Source organism: Trichoderma virens, assembly GCF_000170995.1.
Source record: "Trichoderma virens Gv29-8 chromosome Unknown TRIVIscaffold_2, whole genome shotgun sequence".
Lineage (NCBI taxonomy): Eukaryota > Fungi > Ascomycota > Sordariomycetes > Hypocreales > Hypocreaceae > Trichoderma > Trichoderma virens.
Window position 1 is genome coordinate 211,108 of NW_014013747.1, and position 24,233 is coordinate 235,340.

At 51.3% G+C, this 24,233-nt stretch overlaps 2 protein-coding genes across 2 annotated transcripts; one reads left to right on the forward strand and one right to left on the reverse strand.

The window, feature by feature from the left end:
• Positions 1 to 4,528: 4,528 nt before the first annotated feature.
• TRIVIDRAFT_35404 (putative phospholipase C) lies at positions 4,529 to 7,936 on the reverse strand (the record flags this gene model as incomplete). The annotated part of the gene is made up of 2 exons (XM_014104720.1): positions 4,529 to 7,495; positions 7,592 to 7,936. The coding sequence occupies 2 exons, from the start codon at positions 7,934 to 7,936 to the stop codon at positions 4,529 to 4,531; spliced, it is 3,312 nt and encodes a 1,103-aa protein (XP_013960195.1).
• Positions 7,937 to 17,183: 9,247 nt separating this feature from the next.
• Positions 17,184 to 17,651, forward strand: TRIVIDRAFT_218149 (uncharacterized protein; the record flags this gene model as incomplete). The annotated part of the gene is made up of 1 exon (XM_014104721.1): positions 17,184 to 17,651. The coding sequence occupies one exon, from the start codon at positions 17,184 to 17,186 to the stop codon at positions 17,649 to 17,651; it is 468 nt and encodes a 155-aa protein (XP_013960196.1).
• Between the last annotated feature and the right edge of the window lie 6,582 nt (positions 17,652 to 24,233).

The following is a 24,233-nucleotide window of genomic DNA, read 5'->3' on the forward strand; positions in this document are numbered from 1 at the left end:
AGTACCCAAATCTCTTGATTCCCCCGTTGTTTCCGCTCATCGTCCTCACACGCCCCCCCATATCCCCCCCTTGTCACATCCTTTATTTTCATTGAAGGCATCGTTCGATTGGACGAATGAGGTCACATCCGGGCCGGGTTCAGCCTTGGGGGGGCAACATGTGCGGGATTATACCAGGATTCTCTGTGTTTTTTTTTTTTGCTTTTGCTTTTTTTGCTGCTTGACAAGGGTGTGTGTGATGACAAGTACGAGAACGGGCTCTTCGTATGCAAGTGCGAGCTCGTTTTGTGTTTAAATACGAAGTCCATATTAAGCAACCAGCTGAGCTGAGAGAGCAAAGTGAGGCTTTGGGCTTGGCGTGTTTTACCGCTATGGGGCAGCCCTGGCGCAGCGGGCAATCCCATTCTATTACTGGAGGCCTTGCGCTGTACGAGAACGAGGTCTTATTGATTCTTCTTTGGGGTTGATTTTGCTTTTTGGTTTGACAAGTGGCAGCTGCCTAGAGGGAGGCTAACAGGGTTGAAAGTACTGCTCTGGAAAAGGTACTTGGCCGGCGTCGAAGCTGCTTGTACCTCTGGGCTTTTGGCTTGGCCGTTTCTCCTTTTTTCTACGCGCACCCTTTTTACACCCTCTTCGCGGCGATTGCTTTGGGATCCCCCAGCACAACGCTGCCCCCAAATCGAAAAGTATCTTTTTATTTTTTATGTCTTTCATTCGTCCTCTTTCTTTTTTAATTAATTTTACTTTTCTTTGTCTATTTTATATTTTATACAACGTACATGTTTCTTCACAATTCCGCGGAGCAGACGCAATGCACTGTAGATCCCCCTCACATCAAAATCTCAAAAGCCCAAAATCGCCAACAAGCCAAAAAACCTCCCCCGCTCCCCCTCCGTCACTGTTAGCCATCCCTCTAGCCAACAATCTAAACTGCCTCTAGTAGTACTTTCAAAACGTGGCTCTTCTTTATCTCTCTCCGTCTTCTCTCCTTCTCCGTATTCTTTCTCTCCAGGCCAAGCTCTGCCCCCGTTTTCTCCGTATACCGAGTTGAGTAAAAAGCCGGCTCGCTATCTCTTTCTACTACACGATTTGGCCGGCGCCAGTGAAAACTAACAGGCCAGCCACGAAGCGGAAGAGGAGTTTGGGGAAGAGACCGAAAAACGCCTTGCCTTGATTCAACGCTGCTTGCTCTTTTTTTTTTTTTTTTTTTTTTTTTTTTTTTTTTTTTTTTTTTTTTTTTTCTGTTCCCTCCCTCTTTTTTTTTCTTCCCGTTTCCCCTCAGCGTAATAAATGGACTGAGGTTCCTCCGGAGACTTTAGTCCCCCATCCTCGGCCCCAATCCTTTAGTCGATTGCGAAGAGTTGACATCACCTATTATGCGGATTCTCCTTGGGTCCTTCATGCAATGCAAAAGGCAGTATTAAGTGCTTACATGTCATACAAGCAGCATTAATGTTCGGCCTCAAAACAAATCAGCCCCCCTTGTCAGGAAATCTCGCTTCGCCTTCGGGGACTTTTTTTAACATTTTTTTGACGTGTAAATCAAAGTTTACTTCCTTCTCTATCTTCAGCTGCACTCTTGAAACAAAACCCAAAATACCAAAACCCAAAATCTTAATCTCCAAAACAAAACAAAAAAGATAAAAGAGACAAGAAAACAAGACAGCGGCACAGAAAGTTGAATTCCGCATAGGTAGACAACGCCACGCAAAACTACTAATACACTTCTTGGGATAGTATAGTATAGTATCCTTAGTAGCCTTAGGTTTTCTGCTGTTATTTAACACACCACCTCATTCCTCACCTTTTGCAAACTCACTTATATTTAAACTCTCCGCTAGAGCCGCACAGCTCTGTTTTGGAAAAGCTCTTCTTAGCTTAACGAGGTAATAACTGAATTGTCATCTCAAAGTAGTGTCTTTTTTCTCTTTTCTCTCTTCCCTTTTCGCGCTCCCTTTTTGTTGTGATAGTACATGCTGATGTATTCTTTTCTCAACACACGCCCCCGGCCCCCATTTTCCCTCCTTTAGCCCTTATTTTCCTCTCACCCAAACAATTAAAAAAGCAATTAAAAGGAAGAAAAAGAAAAAAGAAAAGTCACTCTGAGTACTGCCGATCTTTTCCCTTTCCCTCTTTCTTTCTTTCTCCTCCCCCGGGTTCAGCAAAAGATACCTTGATTAGCTAAGCTGCCACATGAAACGTGCCTCTTGCTCATCATTGCGCATTCCAAAAAGTCCGCCGCCATATCCGCTTTTGCATATCGTAATCCTCCAGTTTGCCTATATATCCGCAAAAAGTGCAGATGGGATTGTCGCTCACGGGACATTGCAGTACCTAAACTACACGTCATGGTTCCATCAACAGGACAAAAAAAAGGACATGGACGAGGCAAAACATGTGACGCAAGAATACCTAGACTACACCCAAGTCTCCCCCCTATTACATACTAAACGTACCAAAGATCTGTGTGACTGTACCTACACACAGACTCGTCGTACCAAAAAAGAAAAAGAATGGATAAAATAAAGCACAGCTTTTGCATTAATTCTGTATCGTAATGGCGCAATCCCTCCCCCCCAAGCCTCCTTTTCCTTCAGCCCTTTGGCCAAGGGAGCCTAAAGCACAAGCCACTTCTTGTCATGACACCAGCTGCACGCCATTCGCAGCACAGCTCGCGCCTCCTTGCCTTGGCTCCTCTTGAGCATTATTAATATCCTACAAGTTGTGCGGGATTGTATTAGACTAGTAGCTGGGCTGTTGACCACTAAGGTACTATACTCATTGTGTAGGTGGGAGTCTAACAACCTCCAACAAATGTAATAGCAACTGATAGCACAATAGCCATCTCGGCGCAACAAACTCAAAATCGTTCGATCCACGCTCCCTAATCACATCATTGTCCTCTCTCCATAATTATCAAAGAATCATCTTCTCAGAATAGAACATCATCTGGAATCACGCATGAACTGTCCCGGGGGGGTACACTTGTCGTTTCACCTTGGCTCATTGTCTTACTATGATTACGCGGAGGCAAATTGCCTTGACTTACCAAGGTACGCAGTGGACATGATCAACTATTGCTCCGTGAGCCGCTGAGATGCAATACAAAAGTACGCTTTAGCCGGGTAGTACTTTAGCTGTGGCTCCAATGTAGTAGCAAATACTAGGTAATTAAAGGTATCCGCATAAATGTCATCCTCGTAAAAAAGGAAGCAAAATAGTGTCACTGTACACGCACAAGCATCGACAACACAAGTCTGCGATATGAATCAGGTCCACTATTTCCTATACATCATATGCTATTCGTATTCATCTCAGAAAATGCGCCTTGATCCGCCGTTTCATGCAATTGCAGCAACTACGCACGTGCTGCTGCTCCCGTTCCAAATTCACAAGCTCAATATGCCGCCAAGCAAACAGTCATGAAATGCCCTCATAATCATCCTCTCTTGCCCAACTACCCCCCTGTCCGTCTTGTGCTCTCCCCCCCTTTGCCCATGCATCATCAGACCGACCTTTCCGATGTGCCAAGAAAAAAACAACAGATTTCGCAACGCCGACGCTAAAAAGCAAAACACAAGACAGTATGCATCATCGTTGATGAACAGATCCATTTTCACACCTAATCCCTGACGCTCTCTCCACATGTATCATTTGTTTGTACAAGCCCAATTGGTTCTCTCCTGACCAGTAGTAATGTGACTCTCATCTTATTTGGAGACATGAGAAAAAAAGGGAAATAAAAAAAAGAAATAAAAGAGAAATACAGGTTTAAGGGAGAAGGAAAAGGAGAGAGAAAAAAAAGTACAGAGTGCCAATACATAATTTATCGCAAAACGCATAAAAATGAAAGAGAAAAAAAAAAAAATTGAGAAAAAGAAAACAAAGCCAGTGTGATTTCCTTTGCCCATCCCGTCTATGTTATGCCTTTCATATGTGTCCTTTCCTTATGCAATGCTTTGCTTGTAAATACCAGATAACAGTGTGGTATATGCATTCCCTTGGACACTGTAGTCCCTGCATCCCATCATAAAAACCAAGAAAATTGAAAAAGAGAAAGGGGGCGAAAATGTGACGCAAAGTGAAATACATGTTGTACTCGTTTCCCACACGTCGAGAGTGGGCGGGTATTTGGTTTCGCTTTTGGTTCCGTGCGCCATACTGAACATGAAAAAAGGGAAAACCAAAATAATAAAAATAGTAAAAGACAAGGGGGCGCAGTGCCTTGCATAAAAGCTAAGTCGTTCAAAGATGCCGCTGTTTAACGTAACAAATCATAAAACAAGCATCAGCCGGGTAGGGCCAGCCCTGGCCTGATGAGAAGAAGAGGAAGAATCGTGTCCCAGAAATCTCAGCATGCAAGTGCGCCAGCACAAAGGCGAGCGTCGAATTTTGTGCAGGGGACAGATAGGAGCGGGGATATTTTTTTTGTAGCACGCCCTTGAGAGGCGCCCCAAATAAAGTAGCTTGTTGTCGTCAACGGCTATCGCATATGCCGTTTCGTGTCGGCGAACTTGGTGGAGCTAACTCAGTTGCTCTCAAAGCTGCGCTTCTCTGTGCTGCTTTTCTCAATGGTGCTCCGAGGGCTGGAGTTGCTGTTTCGTCCAAATACCTTGCCGGGGAAGCCCTTGAACATGTTGCCTCCTTCTGGAGCGGCAGAGGGGACATCGATGAATTTCTTTTCAATAGCATCAATGCCAATTTTGCAAAAGAGGCTGGAGAAGAGATATTGCTCCCCAGCGTGATTCAGAAGGGGCAGTGTGCGGTATCCCTGCTTCAGATTGGTAAGCTTGGCAGTGTAGCTAGCCATTGCGGGCTTCTCCTTGGTGCTGTTGCTATAGTTTTCGCCGTCACTAGACAGCCTGACAGACCAACGAACAAAGATCAGCTCTGGGTGTTTGGTGGTAACCTTGAAGCGGAACTGGCCGTTGCTGAACATTGGGTTGAAGCCATTCTCACGAATTACTTCGGTATGGCGTAGTAGAGGTGAATCAGGCTCATGGCTCAGCTCAAAGTCCTTGTCTTTCTTGTTGCGCTTGTCGTTTGCGTGAAACACGTCAACGTCAACGTAAAAGTCCATCGACTTGTTTGCAGCCAGATTGGCAGGCCGCATCAGCTGTTGGGCAGAGATAACGTCAATGTTAAATGACACAATAGACCGCAACTTCTTGCCCTGGGCAAGAGCTTCGTTGGTAGCCTCGTTGTACGGAAGAACCTGGATGCCGCGAAGCTCTTGGGGCTTGAGGACGTATCCAGACGAATCTGTGCCACCCTCAAACATGGCCCGGTTGACTTGCATGCCCATATCAAAGGTTTGCCAGTTCAAAGCCGCCATCTGAACGCCGCGGCGCCAGTACGAAAGCGGGTCGAAATTGCTCGAATTCAGTCGTGTGCCATCTGGGTAAACACGCATAAGGTAGCGCATGTTGTGAAGGTTCAGCTGCGACTTCTCAGTTTTGGATTGAGAATGCTTGGCAAAGCTGGATTCCATGAAGGAGAAGATATGGTTGAACTTCTTAGCTGCCGGGGCTTCGAAGCCCGAGAATTTGAGGCCTGCGCAGTACACTCCCAACTTGCCCAGCTCTGGGACAATGTTGTTAGATCCCTTGGTTGAGCCAAGATCGCTTCCGGTGTCTGAGTCACTGTTGTTGTTTGCCTGGGGCTCTTGCACCTCGCCCTCAGTGATGAGTCCAACCCGGCTTTTGACAAGCTTGCGCGTAGAATTGCTAGGGGTTAGCAGAGGGCTCTGAGGAAGCGATTGAGACGTGGAAATGGCGGTGGCATCGGGATTAGCTGGTCTTCCGAATGCCGCACTGAGGCTGCTTCCGCGCTTCCTGGTACTCAGGATATCGCCACCTGTGGGTTCCTCCTTGACCATCCGTGGCTGCTTGACCTTGATAAGAACGCGTTCCATAAGCTCCGAAGGGGAAGGCAGCTGGGACGAGTCTGGATCCAGTGGCTCTGTAACAAGTTGCTTTTTGAAAGTATCCTTGATGATCTCGGCCATGATGCTTTGCTGTTCAGCGTTGCAGTGGACCTCTAGAGAAATCCAAAGTGGAAACTTGGACTTGACAAAAGCATACTTCTTGATGGTGGTCATGACCTCCTTGAAACTAATGGAGCTAGTAAGCGTGCGACCATGGACCACCAAGGGCTGGCCATCGCCGCCATCCCAGCAGTCGACTTCGACGCAGCGGCAACCTCTGACAAGAGCAGAAATGTATCCTTCGATGCTGGACTGGCCCGCAACTTGTCGTCCTAGGAGGTAAGTATTGTGTGAGCTGGAGACGAAGTACTCGTTCAAGGGTCGATCAAGCGTGAACTCCTGCTGCTCATCGACAGTGGGTAGATTTTGCCGAGAGCTCAAGAAACCCATAAATGCCGTCTCCGACATGAAGGTGAGATCTTCGGTTTTGACCTCGGCACCCGCATCATCGTTTCTATGCTTGCGGACGTATTTGTTAAAGATCCTCTCCCAGTAGGTCCGATTTTTGACGTCCTCCTTTTGGACGTGCTCAATAAAGTCGAGGAACTCGATAAAAGTGAGTCCATCTTCGGGCTTTGCTGCTATGCTCTGCATGAGTCGGTGAACATCCTGTCTTTGCCTCATGAGACGAACAAACTCGAGAAACTCGGAGAAGTTGAGCTTCTCATTCCGCCGGGTATCAGCGAGCCGGAAGTTGGACTGGACGGTAGCCTGAGAGCTGTAGATGTGTAGGTTTTGGCACACTCGCTTAACACCATTGATGTCAAGCTCTTCTTGGTCTTCGGAGTTGTGCTTTTGCATCTCCGATTGCCAGTATTGGGCAATTGCCCTCTCGTTGAAAGTCATCAAGGAAGTCATGACTTCCTGGCGATGCTTTAGCATGTCATTTAGGAATGTGGTCCAAATCCTGTAGGTATCGGCATTATCCGCGATGAGGTGAAGGAACTTTTTCTTGGACTTGTCCGGAACGACATAAGAAATGGAAAACAGTGTCTTGCGTTCCTTGTCTGTAATGCCAAAGTCGCGGGCGTACTGCTGAATGTCCGATTCAGTCCGGATTTCCTTAATCTCGTCGACATGGAGAAATTTGTTCGGACGGGCGCGATCCCACAGCAATTTATTGGTCTCTTGATCATAGGCAAGGAGTATGGCTTTGGAGCGGTTCTTCTTGGAAATCTTTTTGAGCCAAGTCCCCTGTTGCAGCTGCAATGGAATGACAGGGCCAATCATTGTGTTTGAGCCGCTGCTGATAGAGCAAGTCGTGCTGTTAGTCGGTGAATCCCGGGTGCCATCGAAATAAGTCCACAAGGAGCCTCTATCATCATCCATGTCGGACTCGGAATCGGTGTTGATGACGACACCATATTCGGGAGCGGTCGCATTGCTGTCACTGCGCATCCGCAGCAAGCAGGGACCAACGCTAGTTTCACGGCTAGAGGGAGCAGCCGATGATTGGCGCCTTCTGTTGGAGAGTCTTGATGCTCGGTTGGAAAAGCGTCGTATTATACTCTTTGAAGGTGGGAAGGCGGTATTGTTTGCGATGTATGGAGCCGCGGTCGACGAAGTAGTAGTGGGAGTTATATAGGGGCTACCGCTGCTGAAGACAGCTTCGGAGGTAATGTTTGGGCTTCCTGTCCAGCTTTGCCCGAGAGAATTGATGCTGGTTTTTCGGGAGATGGAGTCGGGCATGATGGATTCAGGGAGCTGAAACCCAGGGGGGACTGAGTCCTCATACTGGGGTCGCATAGCCTCTGGAGATGCTTGGATAGATGAGTTGGAGGTGAGAATGGTAGGTTCCGGAGACATGATTGGTGATCCATGCTGGGAATTGGAGGCCCGGGAAGACGCGCTGATGGCGGATTGGGGAGCCATGGCGTGACGTTGCGCGTTGAAGTTTGTCTGAACGTGGCCAGGGCTTGGACGCTGAGGGTTGTTGGATTGTGAGGGCATGGTGTTGCTGGGGCCCAATGCTAGAGGTGTAGAAGAGTGAATTGAGTCTGAGTTGCTGCTAGTCATGTCTGAAATTGCATGTAAGTGAATAGCAGGCTCATTGCAGAGGCAAGCCTCGAGATTTCAGTAGGCGGATTGACCCTTATAAGTCTCGAGCTGTATGCATATTGTAGCATCAAATCTGGGGAATTGAACGGGATGCGGGGGGTGCGAGTGTCGAACTAGTCGATCCGCCGCAGGGGCTGCGGATGGTCCTGGTGCCAGGCAGTGTCCAGGGGTGAAGGAGGGAGTATGGGAAATGTACAAGTAGAGCTCGAGGGCAAAGGCGTCCAAGGCAGGCGAATTGGCGTCCTACACACAGGTCCCGCGTTTGCAGCTGCTGCAGATGCTCCGTTCAGTGGGCCGTTCAAGGGTGGCTTGAGCACGATGATCAGACCTGGTCGAGCGATGCCAGGCCGCGACAGGTTGGTGAGGTGGCAGAAACGTAGGCGTATGCAGGTGGCTACTTTAGGGTATATACCCCCAAGCCAGATGTCTTGGAGACGCTGCACGAAGGACGGCCAAAGCGCGCGAAGCTGCGAGGCAACTATATGATGCGACACAGCCTGCCAGTTCTTGGAGGGGGCGAGTCGGCTATTCTTGCTGGATGTAGGCCGAGAATTGTGGGCGATGCTCGATGACGACTCTGGCTCGAATCTTTGGTGAGGAGGTCGTTGGGGTAATGCAGAGCAGAGCCGCCGGTAGATAGCGAGTATGAGGACGACGAAGAGGACCAGTTAAATAGGAAGCGAGCTCTGGAGTGACAAGATGTAAAAAGAGCCTGTTCGTGACGGAGCCGCAAAGAGGCAGATCGAGGACCGGATGTAACACTCGGTGGCAACGGCGCCTTGGAGGGTTTCGTGCGATGTCCGGGGGAACGATGGCCCAATGGAAAGAGGTGACGCAGAAGGTTTTGTGCACACAATGGCTCGAGGACGACAGCTCAAGTAGAACACTTGCAATATCTGGTCGCAAGACGAAGAAGCGTTGAGAATGGAGGTTGAAGCACAAGAGGTGGAAGCGGCTTGAGTAAAAAACCTACTACCTACTAGGTATGCTGTGACTGGTTTGGGGGTGTGTGTGAAAGCTTTGGGTACTGAGGTACCCAGGCTGGAGAGGAGGGTGTGGCGGTTTTGGGGGAGTGCGCATAATTGCTTCTGGGGGCTAAGGTTTTTTCTTCTTCTAGGTTCTTTTTTTTTTTTTTTTTTTTTTTTTTTTCTTTCTTTTTTCTTTTCCATTCTGTCAACCACCCCCCTCCCCCCCCCTTCATCCCTAGTTGCTGCTGGGCTAGGTACTAACATCAGTCGGGAAATTTGCAGCAGCACAGCTTTAATTTTCGAAAAGTGGCAATGCCTTGGGGGACTTGTACCAGCCCAGTATCAGTGCTTGAGACAGGAGAGACAAGGATTAGAGAGACGGCGCAGTCAATCCGATGCCAGAGTCCGTCTATCACGTCAAGTCAAGACGTCAGAGGGTAAAAGTGAGGCGGCAATGATCCATGCAACGCAATTTCCAGTGAAGGCCAGTGGGAGCCCGTCCTTTCACCATTGTCGGTGACTACATTATCTTAGTTGCACATGGACAACTCGGAGCGGCCATCTACCGTCACCGTCTTCTACCTAGTAGTATCTGCCGCCATCACTATGTATTCAAGTATTAAACTCGGCACAAGTGATGCGGGACTAGGTACTACATAGTAAATTACTGAAGACTCAAGGACTACTGAGTAATACAAATTCTAGGCAGGTATGCAAGAGACCCATGGATCTGCCTAAGTATGAAGGTTTGCACAGGGAGGCTAAGAGGTTGTTTGAGTTAGCATCCCGAATCCAAAGGGAAGAGGGAAAGACGGGCAAAATGGCAAAATGGAAAATACGAGTACCATGTACCGTACAGAATAAAAGCAAAAATAAAAATAAAAACAACCACTTGTACCTACTTACTCTGCTGTATCTAGCTCAAAAGCTCTCCCCAAGGGCGTCGTTTTAACGCTGCGGCAAAGCAAGGGGGAGGCGAAAAGATACAAGTCTGGTCTGCTATGTTTCTGCCAAGCGTCCTCTGTAGTAGACCGGCATGAGCATGTCCAGGGACGGCCAGTTATGACGCGGATGCGCCGGGGGGGAGGGCGTGGCTGTAGACGCCGGCGCCATACGAGCCCCCAGAGGTACCTCGACCACCGCAAGTACCTGAGGTACCGGCCATCTCTGGGTACCTTGCCATGTGTCGAGCCCTCGCGATCAATTTTCTCAGTGTGGTCAACCTTTTCTTATCCACCCCGCGCTTTCGCATGGGGGTTATGTACGAATAAGCTACTGCCTTGGTACTAGCACTGCGAGCAGCATCCTCTAGGCACGCAGCTGTTATTCCTCTATTCCCGTTGTTACTAATCATTGTTGCGACTGGAATTTCCGGTACAGCAGGAAAGGGTTAAAAAAAGAAAACAAGGGAGCGCATTATCAAGGCAGAGCCAGAATCTGCCGGGATGCCGGTGGCGATAGGCGGCCAATGTGTTTGTTGAATCTCTCTGGAAATATGTCAGACTCGGTCAGAGTTGGGCATCCAACATCCATGGCAATTGGAGAAATCCCCGTCTCTCCTGACCATCGTCCCGTTGTCAAAAGGCACTTTTTCTCTGTGGCATTCGCTCTCCATGGCGATCGCCGGCTGTTAGCTCGATCCCTAATATGTATGTGCTTTGAGCGAGCGAATCACATACTACACTTGTTCCAGCAGTTCTGGAGTGAGTACATGCAGACGTCAGATGCCCAGCGGCCAAGCGACTCATGTAGCCTGCTAGTGTGCCGTTACACGTATCATTGCGTGCGCTATCTATCAAGTGAGAATGCCTCGATATTTCCGTCGCCTATCCACGTTTCACCTCGACGCTGTGTAGGTGAGGTCCAGTACGAGCATGTCAGCCAAATATTACCTAGTAGTAGTAGTGCTAGCCTCTCAAACTACGAATGTACCTAGCCTAGGTCTGTTGAACCCTATTAGACGGCGTCCGTGCAACATGTCAACTCTTGAGCCTCTTACTCGTCACATCCACCTCTCCCGGACCCCAATTTGTTCCTCATGATGATGATCCTCGGCTGTGCTTCAGCAAAACTTCAGCGCGGTGATGCTTCATTGGCCCAGTGCTGCTCTTTCGTTGGCGCAGCTGATCACTGTTTCGTGCTGCCACGTCAGGACAACCAGCGATGGCCGGAAGACCAAGTGTTGGGCTCAAAACGCCCCCGGGCCGGTCAAGCTGCACGCCGGATCGCGGACTGAGACCATGGGAGCTCTTCTTTCGCCATCAATGGCCCTGTATCCGTTGCTCAAGACACAACGACAAGCTCAGGCTCCTCGGGCATTTCCGGGAGTCCTTGCTCTATCGACTTCGCGAAGCTTGGACTTGTACTACGTGGAGGAACAAACGGCTGTGATTTTAAGGTGCTGATCCCTCTCATTGCGCAGTGATCACGTTGCGCATGTCAGAGCGAATGATAACGGCGCAACAGTCTTTTCCCCTTCCATTATGTCTTTCCGTAAGCGCCATTGTGTACCTACCCCCCATGAATATGAAACGATACAGTCGGCCAACGAGACTGCAGAGATCGGCGAGATGAGCAGCTTAACCCTTGGCGCTTTCGCTGTTGGTCTGCGGGAACCTTCTGCAGGAAGCCCACGAGGACCGCTTTGGGGAAGATGAGAAAAAAAAAAAAGAAGAAAAAATTAGAGCGGGAGAAGAGGGGCATGAGTTCGTTCTGATGCTCCAGCTACGACCGTTATGGCCTTGGTGCTTGAGTAGTGCAAATCTGTGGCTGCGGATACGAAGCAGCTGGGCTAGGCACCGTAATCCAAACACCACGACACGGGAAGCCCTCTGCTGCTTTGGGGAAATGGCAGAGACCAACGGGGCCGAACTACTCCATTCTGTTTGATCAAGTGATGCTGGGCAGGCTTCACTGCCAAGACCGCTCTATGAGCCGAAAGGCCGCCTGGGCTTCCCCGCCATCCAAGCCCTAGCCCCCGAATGGATGCCTCATCAGCAGCGCAGAGCATTTCGGCCAGTCGGAGATGGCAAGTTGGCAGATGGTCCTCCGCAAGTACGAATATTATGTGCGTGATGCGTTTGCCTCGACGTCGTACTGGAGTCGTTGGGCTAGTGCTGCGCATCTAGTGCGAGCCGTGTATCGAACCTTGTCGCAATCTGTTAGCTGCTCAACAAAGTGGATGACGATTATCTTGGGCTCGATAACCTCTGTCTCACCTTGTTGGCTACCCAATACGACCTACCTTTACCTTACCTGCGACTCTGACTCTGACACTGACATGACACTGACATGCCGTTACACAAGGCCGCGCTGCAGATGAGATGCCCGCTCGTCCCGTCGACGCTAGCAGGTACTAACTTGTGCGGATGTGTACTACGTACGAAAGTACAATAGCAGACGCCCAAGGCTTCGTATTTGAGCACCTTACCTTTGCCTATCTTCTGTAATATGGAGTAGCAAGCGGCACGCCCTTCTGACGGGGCAGCTCAGCCGCTGACTCTGGCTGTCGGCGGTTTGACGGGTAAATTGGCGTCGAGAGAATCCCACGAACACGCGGCCTCACGATGCATACATGAAATAGTGCCAGCTGAGATGTATCCCTCACCTGGCTGCAGAAGGACGAGGCTTGGGGGCATGGATCAGTGGCTACAGGCTCTCTTCCGGAGACGCATGCAGCCGAGATGTGAATCGGGCGCAACCAAGTGGCATCGTATTGGTACAAGTGCGGGAGGCAAGATACTTCCAGTTGGCATATCGACTAAGGGACGGCATGAGGCGCAAGTACGACCTGCATTGGCATTTGATGCTAGTGTAAGGGTAGTTACACAGGCGTCGGCATGCCAAATAGGAAGCTGTGCTTAATTCATTGACACAGGCGTGCTTAATCCATTGACATTGGATGCTCAATGATGGGATCATGGGTGCAGCCTTGGCTACATGAGCTGTGCAATGCCTGTCCAAAGGACGCTTTCGACATGTCTTGGCCGCTTCGCACGGGAGGTAAGGCGCCAACTTGCGGGAACGATGAGATCATCGTTTGCTTATTTTGCTGTACTCCGTACTCGTACGAGCATTCTTTTCTTTTTGGCTTCCAATTCCAACCCACAGGGCAAGGAAGAAAAAAAAAAATTGCAAAGAGGAGCCCAACCCTACGGAGCAAGGACCGCAGCCTCTCGCTCAGTCTCCGGCGGCCTGGTTGGGGGTGTCGTTAACCAGGCCCGCCAGGTAAAAATTAAGGTAGGAAGGCGGGTGCTACCTTTGGAGAGCTCCCGTTATGAGGTGCTCTCTTATCCCCTCCGTCGGGTACCTGTACGACCACTCCCATATCGTTTGACGCATGCGGTGCGCGTGCAGTACGTACTATGTACGTGTACTGCACTCGTATCGCATGCCTTATTCCGTTACATGGAAGGGAAACAAAAGACAAAATGGCGTCACTGCTAGTAAGTCTCCGGTCTCTTCCCCGCTGGTGCAAGTACTGCAGTATGTACATCTTCGTAGACGCTGCATTGGCAGGTTGACAGGTACCTGGCCGGTACAACGTGCTGTGCTGCGCTGGCCGTCCGCACGACTCCAAACAAACGAGAAGCGGCCATACCCAAGCTCACCTCGACACCACAACACCCATGGCCTGTCTCTGCAGCCTTGTGAAGCCCATGCTGCTCATTTATTGCCCAGACTTAGCAATCCTGCAGAGGCATTAGCGAACTGCATCCATGCTACTGAGCGGTCAAGAGCGTCACCTGAGCCGTCAGATAGGCTTGAGGTTAACCATGCCAGCCGCAATCAGCAACGGCCGGTTTGCTTACTGAGTCACCGAAAAAAAAAAAAATCAACGGGGGACGGAAAACGGTTCTATTTGCGGAAGCCATCCATGCCTACAGTAGCGCTGCTACTGGGTCATTGTGTTTGCATTGGTTGTTAAAGAAAGAAAACTCTCCTCCCCATTGGATGGCTTTCCCTGCAACCCCGCGGCGACTAATTCACAAAACGCCCAAGTATCCAGAAGGTACCTCTGCTCTGGTCGACAGATCATATACAAGCAGAGTACCTGCCAACCAGTGGCTCAGTGCCTTCCCATGCCCTGCCCTTCTCGCCAAACAGCCGCCTAGACCATGACCTACCTGCCTTTCTCTCCTCCAGAGCAAGCATCGTGGGATTTGTCGCAGCGCTTCGGGCGGACGAGGCCTCAGAAACCCATGCACGCCCAACTGCGGGGTCTGGCGGCTATCCTCATAAGAGTCATTGATGGCAAGACAACCGCCTCTAATTTCACCGACTTTTAAAGACCGGCTCATCGCGTCATGAGGCCACTTGATGATCGGGTCCGAGTTGCTCACCAGCTTGGCGGCACAACAGGACAGAGTGCCCGGTCGGACGAGACACAAAGCTCCGAGAGTCGCATAATTCGCCATCGAGACAGCGCCTATCAGATGCGGTGAACGGCGAGCGCACGTTTTCCCTCTGAGATGCCCAGGTCTGGCCGCCCAGCGGAGCAGCCAATCAGTGATATCGTCGGCTCCAGAGACAAGGCCCCTACCTGGACAGACACAAGAGGCACAACCCGACTAGTTGGGCCACGGGCTGCCGCTCTAGGGTTCTGTTTCATGCTGCAATCCAGAGGCAGCATGACGTCTCCAACCCTGAATCTGCCCAATCGGCTGCCAAGGCGCAGCCTTACTAGCCCAACTGGGGATCTGTTTGAATTGGAGACTATCGCGCCGAAACAGATGGAGAAGTGCTCCAGGCCCTTTTCTCGAATCATTCTTCGCCTCGGCCGCTGTAAGGGAATGTATTTTCCCCTGACCCTGGACTGCCGAGCCGTGATTACTGCTTCATGGCATCACTTGAGCTCGTCGGGTACTCGTACTGCTGCCCTCGACAACGGCCCAGAGGAAATATTCGGGGCTGCCAAGTAGCCCTCGCTGGCACTACGATTGGTGCTTGGGCCTGAACTGTGACGTAAAGTGACTGGCACCGTCATCTCCGGGTCCGGAGCTCACGAGCCACCCACCACAATTGCATCGTATCGGTACAACTTGGACGACATCGAATGCTCGGCGGCATGGTATACGCTCCATCTCACCCGCCGCTAGTAATACACTGCTAGCACCTCTTCTAAAAAAATTTTTTAAAAAAAAATCTCAAGCCCCGACGGAACACTCTAGTTAAAGTTCCTCTTGTCCCGGAAACTATTAGCTTGCCGTGTGATCTTTAGTTCAGATGAGCCTGTCAGACCTTGGCGGCCATATAAAGTGTCAGTTGGGGAAATGCGACTTTCCCACTGCCATTGTCAATATTGTTAATCGCAACAACCAAAAGCAATTAGTTTCAAATGAAGAGGAGAAGAGAGAGAGGACCCCCTTTCACCCGGCAGAGATAGACGAGGTGGGCAAACCTAAGAGAAAAAAAGACTATAGTTCAGGGATGGCTAACTACTAGGTACAACACTTGCATCTCTACCTACCAGGTATCTATCAGGGTATGCCAAGCGTGCAACCAAACAGGGCAGATGGGCACGCTTCGCATGTTAATGCCAAAAACAAATTCATCATCACATTCCTCTTCATTGTCTCCTGTTACTCTTCTTTTCCCCCCTTGTGCACAAGGCCGACATTACCGAGTCTCTCTACTGGCCCCTCTTATTCCCTTCCTGCCGCCTCCTTTTTCCGTCTTGGCCGTTGAGCTGATCGTATTGGCACGAAGTGCCTAGCGGTTTAAGTTCGAAAAGAACCCGCCAAGAGGTTACAACGAGAACGACAGCAAATCATCATGTACTCTCAGCTTTGACTTGGCTCGGCTGCATCGGATATATCTCAATTCAGGTTAGGTCGGCATGACCAAGCGACCAAAGAAGCAAGGGAGGAACTCCCTTCAATTTTGACCTGCAAAACTTGGTCCGCTGCGTTGGCTTCCAGCACAAAAATATCAACTTTTTTTGAGAGTGCTGAGTCGATCTCAACGTCTCATGCTTGCTCAATGCAAATGTTTACTCAGCACTCTGCTTATTCCGTGCCGGAGCCGAGAGACTTTGGCTGATATAGTGTGCGAGTGCAACTGGTCTTCCCCTCAAAACATAAACCACACACACACTTATACACATGTACACGAAAGACAAGGGGTTGAAAGGGAGCAAAAGGGCACAGAGAGAAGGGAACTTCTCCGAAGATACCAATCGAATCATGCCATCAGGGTGTGACACCCAAAGGACCACCCCAGTCGACGTGGATAAATCGTACAAGTAATGCAACTGATGCCATCAACCGCACCATCAGGAAGCTCAGAACCCATTTATGAGCCCTGATTCCTAACACGCTTGGCTTTTTAATAGCTGAGGCAAAAGATCCATGGATTCAGCCTCACGTTGGCAACATCATATTGTCTAGCGGCATAATCCCATCCCCTGCCATGTCTGATGCAGAGCATCCGCGCCATTGCAACACACCTCCTGCATTATACACTGAATCCTACCCGCCTTCAAAATGCACAAGCATGCATGCGACCAAACATGGCTTCAGTTATTAAATGCTAAATCATGCGCCTCCATACCCGGCGACATACGGCGCAATGAGCGAAGGCCGAAACTCCGCCTAAAGGCTTGTCATTGCCCATGCATTTCAAGCACATGTGCATATACGGGACAATGACCCGTCAAGCACTTGTGTGGGCAAAAGGGCAAACTGGATGGGAGTACCATCACGCTCATTGTCCGGGAGAAGGATTATACACACTTGCAGCCCATCTCAGCGTCTCCTTGTCCACCACATATCATCTGTATGTGCAGCAGCGCAGGAATCGTTCTAGTGGCTCACGAGTCACCTTCGACAACGTCGGGCTAGCATATACGCGGCTGCAAGATCGCATGCCCGCTCCGACAATGGCGTTTACAAGTCACGATCAATATATGCTGAGTAATGGTGAAGGGTCGGCTTGCGGTCCCCGGCGTGGTAGGATGGATGCTGCGTGAGCTGGCGCTGCAACACGGTTGGATCGCTTACTCAACGAAGAAGCCTCATCCATTTGGGCGGGATTGATGCGGGGGAGGCTTGAGTCTTGACCTTGCCGAGGACAATCACCCGCGTCGGATCGTCTTCAATCATACCTTATCTGCCGATAAGAGCTGGTGTTTGTGTTGCCACAACCCTGGCCTGGGCAAGGGTCATTACGCGATGAGAAAGCGTGGAGCTGCCGTCGCTGGCGGCACTCGCGGGAACGAAATGGTGTGGGTTCATGTAGGTCTCATGTCCTCAGGAGACTGCTGTCGTGGCTCACTCTCGGTGGCCTTGCTCTACCGATTGTCGTCGCTACGGGGGTTTTCGGGAGGCGGCTTGGCTTCAATTGTAACCATCGATACCCGCTACGCAGCAAAGGATATGATCAGCGATGTTCTGGCAGACGCCTCTTCGCCCGTTCTGGGAATTCAGCTTGGTCAACGCACCACCACTCACTCCGTGTTACTTGGCCCCAACGTGTGTACTGTAGGTACCACCGCTTGGGCATTCGTATATTCGTTCGATGACCAGGGTCTTGCGACCACCACCACCACAGACAACCATCTGTCACAATGCGTGTTGGAGGCAACATGCATTTACGCAAGTGTGCCTTTCGTCTATTTGAGTGTTTGTTACACCAAGTGATAAATTGATTGATTTGGCGCGCGATGTTGCCTGCGCCGGCCTTGCAGCAAGCTGGTCACGAGTCTCGTCTTGCAGATGAAAACAATGCATTAGGCTCAAGGCTAGTTATCCTTCCCTTGCAGCATCATGCACCCATCGACCAACTCTTGCAGCAGAGCTGCAAAAGTCATCGAAAAAGGGAAATTACTGGTCTCTCAGGTGGCTCTTCTCACGATTGCACATACTTGTACATCTCCTAGGGATCCAGCCACAATGATGTTGGTCTGTAGGGCTGTTCCCTGAGGAAACTCCATTTGTCGCAGCAGCTACAAGAATATTGGATGAGATGAAAAAAATTGTTGCCCCCCCAAAAAAGAAAAGAAGAAGAAGAGAAAAAAGAAAAAAATTGAGCCAGCCAATCTCAAGATCAACTGGAATGGGCATGTGTCAATCGGCCCCTATTATTGCTTATGCAGATCTGGAAGGATGGATGTAGACTCTCGGGCTCTTATCCGCTGCCCTTTCATATCCATTCTCCGCCCCATCATTGCAGGCCGACTATCGTTTTAGCAAGGGGTGTCCCATGGTATTTCGCTACCATTCTGGCTTCTCTTTCCGCAAGCATGCCGCAGGAGTGGCAACTATTGGGTACAAACTCAGAAAGATAAGGCGAGCTCGATCACAATCATCTCGGGGCATGGGCGGAGCAAAGTGATACAACAGCAGGGCACGAGTTTGTTCTGCCCCGGGAGCAGCGCGCGCGCGGACAGGGTATCCGGGACTGATGGAAAGGCCGTCTTGTTTCCAGTTGCTTCTCCAGCAACATAAGTTCCGTCTGGTCGGGTTCCCAGGTAGTTGGTACAATTTGCAACTGTGCCAAGAGGGTGGCCCTGCCAACCAAACTCCCTTTTCCCGGACAAATGCACGGGAGAAGTCATGCCGAGTGCAGCCGGCAGAGGGTGGGATGCAACAATCTACCTATACCAGCTCTACCAGTCCTAAAGTACCTACGTTGCGCATATACTTGCGAATTTGTAGATGCCAAAGGGGATGGAAGATAAAGTAGGTATAGCCGAGTCGATTCGCCGAGGGGTGGTGGTGTGAATTATGATGGCACGAGCCATGATGAGGGCATAGTGACGCCTCTGAGGTCGGGCAACATATGCATCTATTGACCAGCTTGGCTGATATGCAGGGAATGGGCTGCTGAATGACGAATTGGCTGTGCTAAGAGCGCACGAACGGCTGCCACGACAGCACCAGAGGAATCAAATCTTGGTACGAGGTGTTCATGAATGTACGGTGGGGGACGCGCACTTCTGCCAGGTCAAGTCAGTTGATGAAGGTGAACCCCTCTGAATCCTACTCGTACATGCTGCCTACATTAGAGGCCGTGAGCCTGACCTGCTGTCTGGTTGGCAGGGCATTTTCGCCTTTGCTGGTTTTCTCCACACGGCCAGCATTAGGACGAGCATGATGCAGCCCAGCCATGCATGGGCTCGCACGCACACCACACAATCTCCGCACGCCACTGCCGCTTCGTGTCACCATTGACAGCCAGTCACGGCCATCCATCTCCGCTCGGCGAGAGCCTTGGAGTGGGAGGGGGACGCAACGGATTGCCTCTTCCCTTCTCCTCTCCGGCTCTACTGGCGATCAAAGCAGGCCGTGGGGAAGAAGGGGGACAGCGGCAAGAAGGGGCTGATGGAGGGTATGCCAGCCAGCTGGAGACTGGTTTCTAGAATACTTCTCTTTTGCCATTGGCGGCTGGAGTGGGTGGGCTTACCCGAGTTGCGCCTTGGCTGATGTATTGCCTCTTCCATCAGTCGCCATATATCTCCATTTCTATTTACTGAAGCTGTACGCAGCACTAGAGAGGAACGGCCTGGAGGATGCGCTACCTGTCCCCATGTGTCTTGGGTGCCTGGCAAAGAGGATCCTCGCTCTCCGGTAGGGCATGGCATGGCATGGGCGATGGGCATGAGGCATGTGTATGACCAGATGCGTAAGGCCTTGCGCACTGAGCTATTTTTCCCTTTGGGCAGGCCGAGGGGAAGAATGTGACGATGCTATTTTGGCTCCATTTTTGGCTTCTACCAGCATCTGAGAAGCTTAGCAGCACCACCGCGGCCGCGACCACCACGATCCTGGCGCCCTAACCGCGTTTCTGGGGCGCTGCATCTCGATCTTCTGACCAGATAATATGCAGTGAGAGTAAGCAGGTGAGCGCACCAAGAACCTCTGGGTTTGGTTTGTCTGCTGCCTCTCATCCTCCTGTTTGTCCGGCTGCCAGATCTGGCAACCTGGTGTCAGGCAGCGTTTTGCCGTTGCAGGGCTGAGAGGAACTTAACCTCCTTTCAGCTCAGCAGCATGTACCAACGACGCTTGGTATTTCCCCTCGACTCACAAATCATCTTTTTTCTTTACAAGTCGAGTTCGCTCCGTCGCATTGTCGACAACAGACCTGCCGTCAGCTGGTAGCCAACCAACGCCCATAGGCCTGCGCTTTGACTGACGCACGTCCGGGCCGTCTCTCGACATGCAGCAGCGGCAGCGGCAGCAGCAACAGCTTCGCCATTATACATGATGCTATTGGCGCGTCATACCCTCCTTTCGCTGGCGGTGGACTGTGTCTGAGTGTGAGGCTGACCTGCAAGCGGCTGCCTTTTGCTCCTGCAAGAACACTCCGTGGCTGGCTGGCCTGTTGCATGCATGAGGACTTTTTTTTTTTTTTTTTTTTTTTTTTCGTTTGGTTACTATTGATCACGCAAGTCCCATCTCTTGCGGAGCACTCCGTGCAGAACGCTACTTGCATGTCTTACAGCATCACAGGATACGGAGGGGAGACGAAGGGACTGCCTGCTACAGTGAATGTAGCTGCCCAGGGAGCACATAATATTCCGAAATTCACAAATAATGGACTGCCATCTATGGCGCCATCATCACCTATCACGCGACCTATTTCTCACGGGGGCCGCACAGCGATTGCAAACGGCTCAGCTGGCATAACGAAGAACACTAACTAGTGCTTTGAAACGAGGCAATGTTTGAGACCCCGGGAGAGTCTAGGCTTTGGCACCTATGGAGTACTTGTATGGAGTGTTACCAGCTCCATGGTTCTTTGTACTTTGTACCCCTAGATGCTGATAGGAGCACGCCGATTCTCCCTCAGCACCCGCTACCGCCCAGCAGGGGAGAGATCCTGGTGATGCGAGCTGGGACTACGGGACCCTCGTCTCCGGCAATCGCCAGGCATCTTGGTCCAGGTTGACGGGGCAGTTCATCCGCGAAATGGGTTGCGCTACTTCGCACTGGAGCTACGGGTACTCCGTACGAGGCATTGGGAAAATAGTCTGATATCGTTTGCGGCTGCGGATGGAGTTGGGAATGAGGGCATTAGCTACAAATGCTACCCCCAACCATCGGCGAAACACGGCATCTAAATCACAGCGGTTCGTCCGCGATCCTCAAGCAAACGACCCAACAGCCCCTTTCTTGTGGATTCAAAATATTACGTGCCGACACTTTGGCAGAGGAAAAAGTACATGCACGAGACGTATCGCCTCTCAGCCTTGTGCTTGGCTGCTGCCCATGCTGCTGGGGCAGACAGGGGTTTCGGTGAAGGCGGCATGCCGTTCAGAGTCAGGGTCACCGCAACGTATAGCTACCGCTGGAAAGACCCACGCCATCTACGAGTACGAGTACATTGATGCTTCCTGCTTGTACGCGCTGGAACCCGTTCTGTAGCCGTGGGTGCATTCGAATGAGCAGACGCGGCGTCACGGTGCGGCACGGGGTCCTTTCTACGTGCTCGCACTTGTATGTGACGCGGGTTCAATGCAGTGCAGTGCAGTGCAGTGCAGTGCATCGTACCAGCAGCTGCAGGCCGGTTCCCAAAGGGCAAGTCGTGCCGAACCTTGATCACGGCGCAGCAAAACGAGGGCTGAAGGATCGCTATGTCCAAAGAGGCACCATGGCCCGCGGATGCGCTTTGGGCATCGATAGTGGCGAACGGCGCCAAAACTATGCATCGCGGTACGGTTGGGATGGGCGGCTGGAAGGTGTCGACTACGGCACGGTCCTCTGCTACCTTGAGCCATCTCTTTGTCAAAGGCCCAGCCTCCGCCACCACGTTTTTGCCCACAAACAGCGACTCGTCATTTCTCACTCCCTTCAGCAGTGCTACGTAGGGTCATGACTGAACTAAGCCTGCAGCTACAGCCCGCTTGCGTGATGCAGAGCCAATTTGGTTATTGAAATGTACTGCTGGGCGACCGCAACTGGCTCCTGACTACTCATTTTGTATTCTCAGGGGAGGGGTTCCCTGTCCCTTTTTACCGGCCTGGATGATAGCGAGGCGAACATTGAGCTAACATGCCTACCGAGGCAGACTACTGTTACCCTGTCCAGATACCGAGCGGCAGAAAGGCCTCTATGTACCAAGCAAGGGTCTCTGTGCTAGATAAGCGCGGAGCGGTTGTCAGGGTATACCTATAATGAGTCCGTTCAAACAACAGGCTATGCAAGTACAGCACTCAGCACGGACAATGACGCAGACGATGCCTAGAATGGGCTGCCACCTCCTGCCAGCACGCATAGCGGGTTGCTTGCTGCACGGGGTTAAGCGATGCAGTGATTAAAGAGGGCGCTGCAGCTTCCTCTTCGCCGGTTTCAGGGTTCATCCATCGAGTTGCCCGCTGCCAACGGGCATATGCCGCTGCGCAAGGCGTCATACGGTGCAGCGAGACGTGCGGAAAGGCTTCACCGAAGACGTGCGGGCCCATGAGCGGCTCGCGTACAAGTAGCGATGCTGATCTCAGTCTCCACAAGGCACTCAATGGCTACTGTACGGTTCTCGGCGGGACAGCTGAGTTGTCAGAAATCTACCGTTGGGAGGTGAAAAGTGGTCGAACCGTCCATTAGGCCTACCAACAACACAAACACGGCGTGAACGGATTGCTTCGCAAGCTGACTGCATGTGCATGCGTCGGCCGTTTGATGCAGACGAGAGCTGACGCGCCGATGCTTACGCGTATGTCTACAGCATTCGTTTGCGATACAAGCAGAGGAGAGCTGATAAAAATGCCCCCCCATCGCCCTACTGATGCTGCCAGTTACTTTGTCTCCACTGGTCCTTCAGGAAGGGATGTTGAATGCTTAGGTGAGCCGTGGCAGCGACCGGCAGCGTGACCGTTCCCTCTGCATGCGATGGGCAGTATAATGAGCAAAAATATGCTCAAGACAAACAAACAAACGAGAGGGAAGTGGGATCCGGCGCTGGCAGCAACGTTGGATCAGAAGCAGAGCGCCCGCAGCGTGACCTATCGCACACAGGAGCACTTGTCTGAGTCTGCAAAGGATGGTCCGATTTCAAATTGCCCATGCATGCACGCATTGCGGCTGTATGCGACGAGTACGACGCAAAACGCTGTCATGTAAGTACGGAGCACCCTGTTCGTTGAACCGTGCCAATACTACGAGTACGGAGTACTTTCCGATACGATGACATCCTCTCGACCGGAGCTGGCTCCGAGACTGCTATTGGTGCCTCTGACATTTGTTGGTTTGGTTATGAGTACTTGTGCGAGATATACGAAGTCCTGAGGTTGTGGTCGCACTGCTATAGTACTTGGTAGCTCCGTCTCTAACTACCTAAGTAGGTACGGAGTACTTTATGTTCTCGTCTCGTCCCGTCCCGTGTGCCACAGAGGGGAAAAGTTGACGGCCGACCCACTCGGTGGTTGAAACACAAACAGCATCTCCAGAGCACTACTGCCACTCCTACTGACTACAAGTGCGGAACGTCATACCAGGAGGAGCCATAATCTGCTGATGCCGCTTCGAACAGCGACGGGATCCGGCTTCCTGGTTGGATCACGATCGAGGCTGGGTTGGATCATACATAATTGACCGAAAGGAGAGACATTCCGCTAGCCCAGGACGATAAATGGCCCTCTTCGGCAGTAGTGAAATATGCAGGGAAGCTCTCGTGTTGGGGCTGCGGCAGCTTCGGCAGCCTCACCATCCTGATCCAGGCGTGGATAAACATCATCGACGGTTGGTCATTCCCCCCTGGTTAGCTGACTACTTGTCCAATAGCTCGGGCCTCGAGTCACTGCTGATCCCATGGTTCACAATTCTTGACCCCTTCCTTTGGTACAACCTGTCTTCCTCCTTTCCAGCCGGCTAGCAAGGGTGTTTGGTTGTGTGGTGTGGGCTGCACGAGTACAAGTAAATGGCATGAGCTACAACCAAGTACTTGGTACTCTACATGATACAGCTGAGACGGGGGAGGCGTGTGCATTAAACACGGACTATTGCCTAATGCGCGCGCGCTCGTGTACAAAGAATGACTCCCAAGCAGACACGGGCGCAGAGAAAAAGGCAGTGCCGTGTTTACCCCCCAGCCCCAGCCCAATTTGTGGGTGTCCCAAGGGGGCCGGAAGTGAAAATCTGGGGAAATGGCATGCCCTCCATGCGTACCCTGACCTGTATCCTGGGTCCCCGGCAAGAAGGGCTTGTGTGTGTGTTGTGCCTGGCTAGGCCTCCGGCTCTGCCATCCAAGCATGATGGGATATTGTGAATCGCGAGTTGGGGATACAA